Genomic DNA, 12,266 nt, shown 5'->3' on the forward strand with positions numbered 1-12,266 from the left:
CCCCGCCCCGAGAAAGCTGCTTTCATTATTCATTCCGCACTTAACAAATAACTTTGGGAAATAACCGCTCCGGCTTCACTAGCAGCAATTACCCAGTGGCAGAGTTTAAAGGTAGCAGTCAGGTGAATGAAGTGTTAAATTCTTGTTCTAGCAGCATTGTACTTTGCACTTTGTACGAGGAAGTAATTGATATTTGAGTTTCTTATGTTTGTGAAGCCCTCTGGGAAGAAAAATACTGCAGTAGCTGTACAGAAATTATTACTACATGGCTGATTTTTCCAGGCTCATTCATGAAGACATTAAATATTTAGTTCTCCTATGTTGCTCTCTACTTTACAGGGTGTGTGACTGTCCTCTGAGTAGCAGCTGAATCAGCATCTCTGGAAACAGAAATACAGTGAATTTACAAGACAATACACTGTGAGTTAGAATTTGAATTTTTTCTTTTAAATAATTTTTGTGTTAGTGAAAAGTTCTCATGTGAGATCAGCGGAGATCATAACATCTGCCGCAGAAATAATAATAATTATTAATAATAATAATTTAAAAAAAGAAGCACAAATTCCCCAGTCTTGTTCTACAGACCACAATGGTGATGCCATGTCATATCTGCACTACACAAACCCCATTCAGCAAAGGAGGAGATTAGTACTAATTGGTTTGTTTTGTTTCACTTTTTTAGTGAGACCATTTTGCTGTTAGCACCTTGGCTTGAAAAATCAGCATATTTCACATAATCCAGAATAGAATCACTGAATGTGCTGAGTTTACATGCAGCCACTGACAGGGGAAAGTGTCCCGGGTTAAGTAAATATTACAGGAATTACCTTGTCTTCCCTCAGTCTACTTCCACAAAGGATAATCTTTTCTTAGTGTTTTGTTTTTCAGGAAATAAAAGTTGCCATGTAAAATGAATGCAGTTTTGTATAGAGCTAGTCAAAATTCAAAACTTCCATTCTGTTGTAAATTCTGAAATTTTGAAAGTTTTAATTTTGATTCAGAACAAAAAGTGGAAAGGTTGAAATTTCTCACATAAAGGAAATTCTGAAAAAAAATATTTATTTAAAATCAAAAGGTTTTAATTCAGCTTTCCCAAAATTAAATCGAGCAGCTGGCTGTCCCAAGTCCTAGAGACTCCTTTGGCTGCATGGGAGTCCCCCAAAGTTTGGGGAGTCCTCTGATACAGGAGTCCAGACCCCCCGGCCAGGCCTGTTGTTTGGTTTTGATGAATAAGCATTTTCGTATGCAGTCACATTGTAGAAGAATTCCTGACCAGCTCTAGTTGTGTGTACACCTCATGCTACAGTTTGTGATGTTTTCTATTTCCATTAGCAGAGAGTTGGATGAATTATATTGCAATCACTTCACAATGCACATAGGAGTCAAAATATTGTCCATCTCCAGTGTTCCATTGCTTTTTGTCTTGAAATGGTTTTGGGGTAAGAACACGATTTTTTATTAATTATTGTTCAGATAATAAATATATACATATCCATTGCTGCCTATCTAAAAACTGTGTAAGGAAACCATGATGCAATAAAAAGAAGGAAATCCAACCAACATTTGATAGATCTAATAGCATTGTGGTGGGTATAACATCACTGTGTTCTGGAGCCTGTCTATCTCTTCAGCTGTTTTTACATGATCTCAGATGTGTGTAAAATCTCTGTGACCCTGCTTCATTAACCGAGGGAGAGGGGAATGACCATACAAGCTCCTGGTCTGAACACAAGTCATTAGTCACGCTCCTCAAGCTGCTGAAAAGTAGAGAGAGCCGTGTTTCAGGATGAAAGCACAGTGACACTGCTGCTTAGAAGGGACATTTACCCTACCAGTAGTTATTGTTAGGAGAAGCCTAAAATAACAGAATGATTGATATGATTCCAAAGTAACAGAAAGATTGGCAATGGCCAGGTACAATTGCTTTTCTTGCATCCAGGGACTACTCTCTCCTACTTCTTCTGGAAGCACAAGCCACCCAAAGGGGTTAGGCAGAAAGCAGGACCATAACTAAGCTTGGAAGGATTAGATTTTTATTGGTATCAGTAAATGCTGATAAATGTCGATTTCACTGAATGCACACAAACTGATGAGAAAATATTTCCGTTGCTGCTAATCAAAATACTCAGAGAGGAACAGTAACAAAAATGGGGCTTGAGAATTTCTTAGAGTTTGATTTAAGGCTAAGATTTCAACATACGCTGTTAACAGTTTCTGTTTTAATGGTTAAATGCTTTCACTTTTGAATCCCAGAATCTATAGTCATTAAATAATTGGCTGTGTGTGTCTCCCTTCAAATTTCATGAATCTCTGAAATTTTAAATTGATACAATTTTTTTTAAAAAGTCTAAACCCTATAATTCTGCAAAACTCTGAAAATTTCAATAAGCATAAAAAATGCTTAAAAATAAACATTGTGTGTGTGTGTGTGTGTATAAATCTAACCCGGCTGTCCATCCCACCATGCAAGAATTGTTTGCTCCTTAACTGCTGAGGTTTCAGTTTTCACCATGAAATGTTCTGGGGCTGCCTTCCATGGGGAGACTTTTCTGTTCTGTCTTGGAGCAGCGCAGGTGTCAGGACAAAAGCAGAAAGGCAAATTTGCTATAAACAGGGAATACGGCACAGAGGAGTTTCATAATAATGTAGAGGTTAGGCATCTGTGCTTTCCCACATCACAGTCTAAAGGGGAGTTTCAATTGTTGGCAGAGACCCCCTCCACAGTGCCCTGTGAACTTTCAGAGCTACTAAGCTAAACAGAGTTAACCCTGGTTACAATAACTCATTCACTAATGGAGTCAATTGTTTCCAAAGAAAATTTCAATTTTCGTTGTAAACTTAATTACCAAAATTTTGTGGCTGAAACAGAAATAAACCAAAAACATCAGCTGAAAAAGGAGGTATTTTTGCTTATTCTCTATCTCATCTTTTTGGACTGTCAGACTTGATTCCATTGTGATAAGCCATCTTTGTTCTGCTTTGAGTAATTGCCTATGCCCATTACATTAGGTGTGTTTCTCATGTGCCAGTTCCAGAGAGTTTTTGCTAATGTTACCAGTAGAGGGGACCTCGCTTGTGGCCTGGTTTCCCTCATGCTCTGAGCCAGGGGGATAAAGGGTGGAGCATCCTTCATCCATGCATCCTTCAGTTCCTTCTTACTGTGCAGGCTCGATGGTGGGACCATGCTCTCAGCTTGTTCCCTCTTTGAATGTGCTGTTGTAATTAGTACTTGTTGTCAGTTAGTGTCATTCCATGTCCTTGACCCCCTCATCTCCCTCACTGGATGAGACACTGGTACCAGCGCTGTCTTCTGGATATTATTAAAGAGATACAAAAGCAAATACAGAAAACCAAAGGCTGAGAGTAGCAAATGAGTTCTGATGGAATTGTAGTTTTCTCTTCATGTGTGAACTTAAAATTCATAATAAAGAGATACATGAGATACACTAGCTCTTTTGGGCTCAGGAAAGGGACAGCTCCAGAAGAGGACTGGAACACTGTAATATATTTACATGTTACTGTCATTGTCCTGCAAATAAAGTCCTGTGGGAATTCCATATATTTTCTTTCTTTTCTTGCCATCTTATTAATATAATGTATTTATCTCTGAGCAGATGGGGCAGTTGCACACATTAGTTGCTACACAAAATGAGTCCTTCATGTGCCCTTTTGCTGAACTATGCCACCGTTAGTTTGGCAGCCGTCTGTTAATGACAAAGAACAGTGATATTTGTCCATTTTTGGTTAATTTTTTTTCTTTTAAAGTTTGTGAAGAGTGATGGATTATTCAGGCTGAGACACACTCTGTAAAGGTGCAGTGATTGGGGCTTTGGCTGGAGCTCAGTCTCTCTCTTTGTGGAGCACATTCAATGTAGTGAATATATTCAGGGCAAATTCTGCCCTCTTTTAACCCCATTAGTCCCTTATTAGCTTCACTTCGGTTGTACACGTGTAAATGAGAGCAACACTGGAACCTTTATCTTTGTTCACACAGAGTGAAGCACATCTGCTGCTGGAACGAGGAAGATTATTTCCCATTGTTTCCACTAGCTTTTATCTTAAATCACATTCATCAAAACATCCCCCCCCCCTTCAGGTAGTTGAAGGCTGCTATCAAATCCCCCCTCACTTTTCTCTTCTGCAGACTAAATAAACCCAGTTCCCTCAGCCTCTCCTCATAAATCATGTGCCCCAGCCCCCTAATCATTTTTGTTGCCCTCTGCTGGGCTCTTTCCAGTTTGTCCACATCCTTTCTGTAGTGGGGGGCCCAAAACTGGACACAATACTCCAGATGTGGCCTCACCAGTGCCTTATGGAGGGGAATAATCACTCCTCTCAATCTGCTGGCAATGCTCCTACTAATGCAGGCCAATAAACAAAGGGCGCACTGTCAACTCATATCCACCTTCTTGTCCACTGTAATACTTAGGTCTTTTTTTCTTTTTTTTTTGGCAGAACTGCTGCTTAGCCAGTTGGTCCTCAGCCTCTAGCAATGCATGGGATTCTTCTGTTCTAAGTGCAGGACTCTGCACTTGTCCTTGCTGAACCTCATAAGATTTCTTTTGGCCCAATCCTCTAATTTGTCTAGGTCACTCTGGACCCTATTCCTACCCTCCAGCGTACCTAACTCTTCCCCTAGCTTAGTGTCATCTGCGAACTTGCTGAGGGTACAGTCCATCCCATCATCCAGATCATTAATGATGGGGGTCACTCAGGATGAGAGATTGCTTAGAAAGGCTTTTGTATCACCTGCACATGAAGGGGGGTAGCTACCTGCCAATGGTTTTATCAGTGATCTAGGAAAGGAGCTACTGGTTTGTTATATTCATGTGTACAGTCTGATCAGAGAATGGCTACAACCACTGTTGCCACCACCAATGTATTTTTCTCTCTCCCCACCTTCTCTCTCTCTCACTTACATACACACACACCGCCACCGCCACCGCCACCCTCAAAACCTGAAGAGCTCATCACAGACTCCAATTGTTATAACTTTTTGGATGAATTTCAGCCATATTTACATACCTAAATAAGACTATCTGACTTCTATTTAAGAGTCTCTCTTTAGGTCCCTATTTGGAATATTTTGGCCAAAAGCTCCAAATCACTCACACTGTATGAGAGCTGGTCAAAATATTATCCATCAGAACTATTTTAGTAGAAAATTGGGGTTTTGACTGAATTATTTTTTATGTAGAAAGTGTCTGCCTCAATCAAATTTTTCTGATGTTTCATTAGAAACACCTAAACCCCATTTTTTTCAGGAAAAGAAAAAAAACAACCTTGCTGACTTTTGTTTAAAAAAAAATCGGTTTTAATTTAATAACAAAAAAAACCCCTCTCCATGGAAGGGAATTTTTTTTCCAACTATAATTATACTGCATTACATATGCTAATGTTGCATTACTTTTATGAATTGGAATTTCTTCCTTTAGGTCTTTAGTGATAAATAGGGCTGAGTGCATATTTCACTATATGTGATTATTGCCCTCTCATTATCTGCCCACACATTTCCCCAAGTAGAAAGTAAAATTCTCAAATATATCTATCATTTGGAATTATTTGCCAAATGGACATTCTATCCCAGGATAACCCTCACTTGCATGGCAGATAATTGGAGACTCCCAAGAAATAATACAAATTACATAACACGATAAAACCCTACTCTTAGGGTCACCTGTGCACACACAGATAATACTGATGAATTTCCCCAATCACATGACCCAACATAGCAAACATAAAATTGAGTGTCCTGTTAGTCTGTGTACTTTGTAGAAACCCTTGATGACCTGTGACCACAATATCTTCTGTGCAGCAGCAGTTAATAGTTTGGCTAACTGGGCTCAGTGCCGCCCAAATGACTCATATGTGGATAAGGCAGTAAGTCCCTCCACAGGTTTAATGGGCAGCAGGTAATGAAATCTCTACACCCTCACCCCCTGGTTTGAGGACACAGTTCAGGCAGTAGGGAGGTCTCACAAACAATCTTCCTGACTATCTAACTAAAGATGGTGCACTCTGTGAATGATCCTCAGGGTCAGAGATGGATCTGGCCTCCTCAGTCACTGCAGAGGGGCTGATGATTGCTGCTGGCAGGAATGAGGCTGCTACTGGTCCCAGCATTTCCCCTCATCACAAACGAGGATGGGGAGGTCTCAAGGTGCAGATTACAACATCTCCCACCCTAGGGCTCAGACACACTCACAACAGGAGCCATCCCTGAACCAGCACCCAGAGCAGTGGTGCCATGTGGTGACTGAGGCCTTATCTACACTAGGGGCTGAATTGGCACCCCTGTGATCTATGCAGTGGCGTTGATTTAATGGGTCTGGTGAAGATGTGATAAGTCAATAGGCGAGTGCTCGCCGATAGACTTAATTAATCCACCTGAGAGAGAATAGCAGAAAGTATATCAATGGGAGAGCACCTTGTTAAGTTGATGTAAATTACGTGGATGTAAGTTACATAAACTATGTAACTTAACTAGGGTAACTTAGATTGACTTAGAGCATTAGAAAAGGGCTGAGTTTCCCTACGGAGATGAAAGGTGAACTTAGCCGGGCTGGCTGGGGGAGTTCTCCCAGCAAAACTCTACAGGCTGTGCATCACCTTGAAGACTACAATTGCTTTTCCTGTGCTCAGGGACTTCTCCCTCCTACTTCTTACAGAGGCATAAGCCACCCAAAAGGGTTGGACAGAAAGCAGGGCAATAACTAGGCTTAGATTTTTAATCAGTATATGTCAATAAAATGTCAATTTTACTGTACACACACAAACTGATGAAAAATATCTCCATCACTGCTAATTAAAATATTCAGAGATGCAAAGTAAGAAATTAGTTTGACTTAATGCTAAAATATTTATATATGTAGTTGACAGTTTCTGTTTTAATGCTTATAAACTTTAATGGTCTGACCAGCCCTGTAGCGATGTGGGACTCACTCCTGCAGGGCCACCTGCTGGTGTCTTGGGAATCAGCTTGTTTCCAGCTGGGTCTGTTTGGGGCATGGCCACAGCTGAGGCTGCCTCCTTAATCAGCCCAGCCTAAGGCTCCCAGCCCCAGCCCTCTCCAAGGGCTGGCTTTTAACCCTTTTCATACCAGGAGCGGGTAACTACCCCGCTACATGTCCCCATTGTGTGCCCCTCCACAATTTCCTGCAACTGTTTAAATTTAAATTGATACAAATAAAAATATTCTTAAAATCTGTAAATCTGCAAAACTCTTGAAAATTTCAGTGGATTAAAAACAGAAAAAATTATTAAAAATAAACATTGATATTATCCGTCAAAATTATTTATTTTAAAGATTGAATTCGGCCAAGTCTAGCCTTAGCTCTGCTTTGCACCTCACTATGCTGGCCAGCCACTGAGATCAGAACATACTGTAACATCTTTAATGATAGCACGGGCTCCTTCTCTGCCTGGAACTTCAGGAGGGACTATGCCTCCTGCACCGACCCCTGAGAAGTTCAGTCTGCTCCACCTCGTGCTCAAATCTGCGCATAGCTGAGCTATCAGTGAGGAGTTCCATTCTGAAGGGGGATAATTAGGTTAGATGGGGTGAGTTTCTCCCAGGAAAGATAGCACTGTTGTTGTGTCTCAGAAATTGCATCTAGTTTTTCTTTTGTTTTCTCTCCACCAATGTCAAGCTTTTGAAGAAAATCAGTGATCATGATTTATTTCCTTTCTTGCAGGTGATTTTACTGTTACTGTACATGTTAATCCTGCAGTTGTCTTGGTTGGGCAAGCTGTGACATTGTCCTGCCATCTCATAGGCCAGATCCCCGCTAACATTCAAGTGCATTGGTACAAATTGGAAAGGAACAAAAATACGACATTATATTTTTACAATAGCACAGAAAAAGAGACTGAGTTGGGCTTGGCTGAGGACCAGCATAGGATCAAAGGACGATATAGGAATGGAGTCGCTAGGGTGAAGCTCTTTCCAGTGCAAGTAGAAGATAATGGGCAGTATGTGTGTGCCGTGACAAGCGATGGTGTCTATCAAGAAGCTATCATCCAGGTGACTGTTCCAGGTAAGCATGGAGATGTTGATACAAAAGTGTTGCTGGCAGGGAACAATGCTGCACTGATCACAGTGGCGCTGATTCTCCATTGCCTTGCCCTGTGTGTAGCAGCTGTATTTCCATTTAATCCTTTCCTCCCAACAGGGAGGGTTCATCAGCTGGCAGGGGAAGGAGAAACACTCACGTGTGTGCAATGTTATGGGAGGTGGGCAGAGGAAGTGATGGACTGGGAGTCAGAGAAGCTTCAGCAGTTTGGTGTCCATCTCCCACAGTATATGCAAATTATACCCAGTGTATGCACACAGGATGGATACCTCATGTACCTTTTTCTCTGGCTTTTTGCTGGTGGCATGTGCAATCCTCATCCCCCTGCATTGTGTGTGCGGCTGTTGTAGAACAGCAATAAAACGACTAAAGCACAGGGGGAAAGCTGGGCCATTACCTCCCGTCACGCACACACATGCACCCAGGCAGTACATTAGAGTCACTGTCCACCTGAGGTTTGTACACACTGCGTCTGATTCTCTGTTACACTAAGGCCCTTTTACGTGGAAATGAACCATTTATATTACCCCTTGTACAGAGAGAGGTCTCCTTGGCCAGGGCAGAGCTGATGTAAGGGCTCTGTACTGGCCTTGCTTCCGGACGTGGTGTAAGGGGCATGTCAGGATTGTGGGAGAGGGAGCAGGCTAAGGGTTGGTAGGGGTATGGCTGGAGCACACTGTGCTTTGGCGACGCTCTGCTTCCCAGGGCTCATAGGGGACGATGGGAAACAAAGTGTAACTTAGAATAGCCCTAAAGCTGCTCTGACTTACACTGGGACCTAGTGGGGCCCCTAAATGTGCCCAAAATATGGACCCACAGAAAGGTGGATCCCCCCTTTTCTGAAAATACTGTTTCTTGACTAACCTGCTGCCATCCCAAAAGGGAAGCTGTCACATGCATGCGACGAAGTCACGTCTACATACAGTTTGGGATCAGCTGGTGAAGTGTTTGGTGATCTTTTGAGGGGAAATTTCTCTATGAATTTAAGATACTTTGAAATGCAAGATTATAGTTCAGTGCAGATTCAATAGGACATGGCGACAGTAATGATGGTGATCATTCATCATTAGCACTCTTTGGTTGGTTTGTTAGCTTGTTCTTCAGCCTGTTTAACATTTTTTGAAATTGGTTTTCACTTTAGGTTTTGGATCTGCACCTCGCGTAACTATAGAACATCAGCAGAATAATTCAACCACTCTGAGATGTGCGTCCCAAGGGTGGTACCCACAGCCTGAAGTACGCTGGACGGACAGCACAGGACAAAAAATAACTGTTATGGCTGAAACAAGAATCCAGAAAGATGTGACAGAGCTGTATCAAATCCATAGTACACTCAGGGTAGCAGATACTGCTACTGACACCATCTCATGCACTATAATAAACCCCTTGCTGAAGAGGCACCGCAAAACAGTTATTGCAATTTCAGGTAGGAGATGTAGTACCATCAAAGCAAATATTCCTGCTCTTACTTACAAATTAGGGCTAAACGCACCTGCCTTGTGGCCAACCAGACCGTTCAAAGCTTGCCTACACAGAGCACCAACCCGCATTATTGGGGTGTGATTTCTAAAGCGCATTAAAGTGTTGCACATTAATTAGCCCATGTGGACCGCAGCCGGTGCTCACTAAAGTTTCCCAGTTGTCCTTTACCTTATTATTGTTTCAAACAATAATATGGTAAACCAAAATCAAACCAGAGCCTAAACCAAAATGGAACCAGATTGCTGGCACTTAAAATTAAAAAGGTCTAAATATAAGATGGATGAACTAGAGTGCCTCGTATTAAATGAGGATATTGATATAATAGGCATCACAGAAACCTGGTACCAGGGCCGCCGAGGAGGGGGTCTAGTGAGGCAATTTGCCCCTGGCCGCACAGGGGCCCCCACAAGACTATAGTATTCTATAGTATTGCAACTTTTTTTTTATGGAAGGAGCGCCCAAAATTGCTTTGCCCCAGGCTCCCTGAATCCTCTGGGCGGCTCTGCCTTGTGCAGTGCGGAGAATCAATGTGACACAGTAATACCAGGGTTAAAATATATCGGAAGGACAGAACAGGTCGTGCTGGTGGGGGCTTGGCACTATATGTGAAAGAAAGCGTAGAATCAAATGAAGTAAAAATCTTAACTAAATTGTACTATAGAATCTCTATGGACAGTAATTCCACGCTTGAAAAATAAGACTATAGCAGTAGGACTATATTACAGATCACCTGAACAGGATGATGTTAGTGACTTTGAAATGCTCAGGGAGATTAGAGAGGCTATTAAAATAAAAAAATGTAATAATAATAATGGGGATTTCAACTATCCCCATATTGACTGGGTACATATCACCTCAGGACAGGATGCAGAGATAAAGTTTCTTGACACCTTAAATGATTGCTTCTTGGAGAAGCTGATCCTGGAACCCACCAGAGGAGAGGCAATTCTTAATTTAGTCCAAAGTGAAGCACAGGATCAGGTCCAAGAGGTGAATATAGCTGGACCGCTTGGTAATAGTGACCATAATATAATTAAATTTAACATCCCTGTGGTGGGGAAAACGCCACAGTGGCCCAACACTGTAGCATTTAACTTAAGAAAAAGGAACTACACAAAAAAGAGGGGGTTAGTTAAACAAAAATTAAAGGATACAGTGCTAAAAGGGAAATTCCTGCAAGCTGCATGGAAACGTTTTAAAGACACCATAATAGAGGCTCAACATAAAGGTATACCCCAAATTAAAAAAAATATAGTAAGAGAAACAAAAAAGAGCCACCATGGCTAAACAACAAAGTAAAAGAAGTAGTGAGAAGCAAAAAGGCATCATTTAAAAAGTGGAAGATAAAATCCTAATGAGGAAAATAGAAAGGAGCATAAACTCAGGCAAATGAAGTGTAAAAATATAATTAGAAAGACCAAAAAAGAATTTGAAGAACAGCTAGCCAAAGACTCAAATGTAATAACAAAAACATTTTTAAATACATCAGAAGTAGAAAGCCTGCTAAACAACCGCTAGGGCCAAAGGACAATCGAGATGCTAAAGGAACACTTAAGCACGATAAGGCCATTGCAGAGAAATTAAATGAATTCTTTGCATCGGTCTTCATGGTTGAGGATCGGAGGATATTGCCAAACCTGAGCCATGCTTTTTGGGTGACAGATCTGAGAAACTGTCCCAGATTAAGGTATCATTAGAGGAAGTTTGTGAACAAATTGATAAACTAAACAGTAATAAGTCTCCATGACCTGATACTATTCACCCAAGAGTTCTAAAAGAACTCAAATGTGAAATTGCAGGACTCACTAACTGTCATCTGTAGCCTATCATTTAAATCAGCTTCTGCAGCAAATGACTGCTTTGAGCAGGGGGTTGGACTAGATGATCTCCTGAGGTCCCTGCCAACCCTAATAATCTATGTTTCTATGACTGGAGGATAGCTAATACGATTCCGATTTTTAAAAAGGGCTCCAGCAGTGACCCTGGCAACTACAGACCAGTAAGCCTCACTTCAGTACTAGACAAACTGCTTGAAAAAATCGTCAAGAACAAAATTCAAGTATCAGAGAGGTAGCCATGTTAGTCTGGTTCTAAAGCAGCAAAGAATCCTGTGGCACCTTATAGACTAACAGACGTCTGTTAGTCTATAAGGTGCCACAGGATTCTTTGCTGCTTTTAAAGAACAAAATTGTTAGACACACAGATGAACATAATTTGTTGGGAAATAGTCAATATGGATTTTATATAGGGAAATCATCTGTCACCAAAGGCTCTCAAGCAAAATAAGCAGTCATGGGATAAGAGGGAAGGTTCTCTCATGGATTGGTAACTGGTTAAAAGATAGGAAAGAAATGGTAGGAATAAATGGTCAGTTTTCAGAATGGAGAGAGGTAAATAGTGGTGTCTCCCTGGATCTGTACTGGGCCCAGTCCTATTTAATATGGAAAAAGGAGTAAACAGTAATACAAACGATACAAAACTACTCAAGATAGTTAAGTCATAGGCAGACTGCGAAGAGTTACAAAAGCATCTCTCAAAACTGAGTGACTAGGCAACAAAATGGCAGAGGAAATTTAATGTTGATAAATGCAAAATAATTAACATTGGAAAACATAATCTTAGCTATAAATATACAATGATGGGGTCTAAATTAGTTGTTACCACTCAAGAAAGAGATCTTGGAGTCTTTCATAGAATCATAGAATATCAGGT

At 41.1% G+C, this 12,266-nt stretch overlaps 1 protein-coding gene across 1 annotated transcript; it reads left to right on the forward strand.

The window, feature by feature from the left end:
- Positions 1–1,355: 1,355 nt before the first annotated feature.
- Positions 1,356–9,498, forward strand: LOC120393053 (butyrophilin-like protein 2; the record flags this gene model as incomplete). The annotated part of the gene is made up of 3 exons (XM_039517683.1): positions 1,356–1,439; positions 7,695–8,036; positions 9,214–9,498. Coding segments are annotated over exons 1-3 (697 nt in total), but the record flags the coding sequence as incomplete, so codon positions are not given.
- Positions 9,499–12,266: the final 2,768 nt, after the last annotated feature.

Source organism: Mauremys reevesii, unplaced genomic scaffold (assembly GCF_016161935.1).
Source record: "Mauremys reevesii isolate NIE-2019 unplaced genomic scaffold, ASM1616193v1 Contig14, whole genome shotgun sequence".
Classification (NCBI taxonomy): Eukaryota; Metazoa; Chordata; order Testudines; family Geoemydidae; genus Mauremys; species Mauremys reevesii.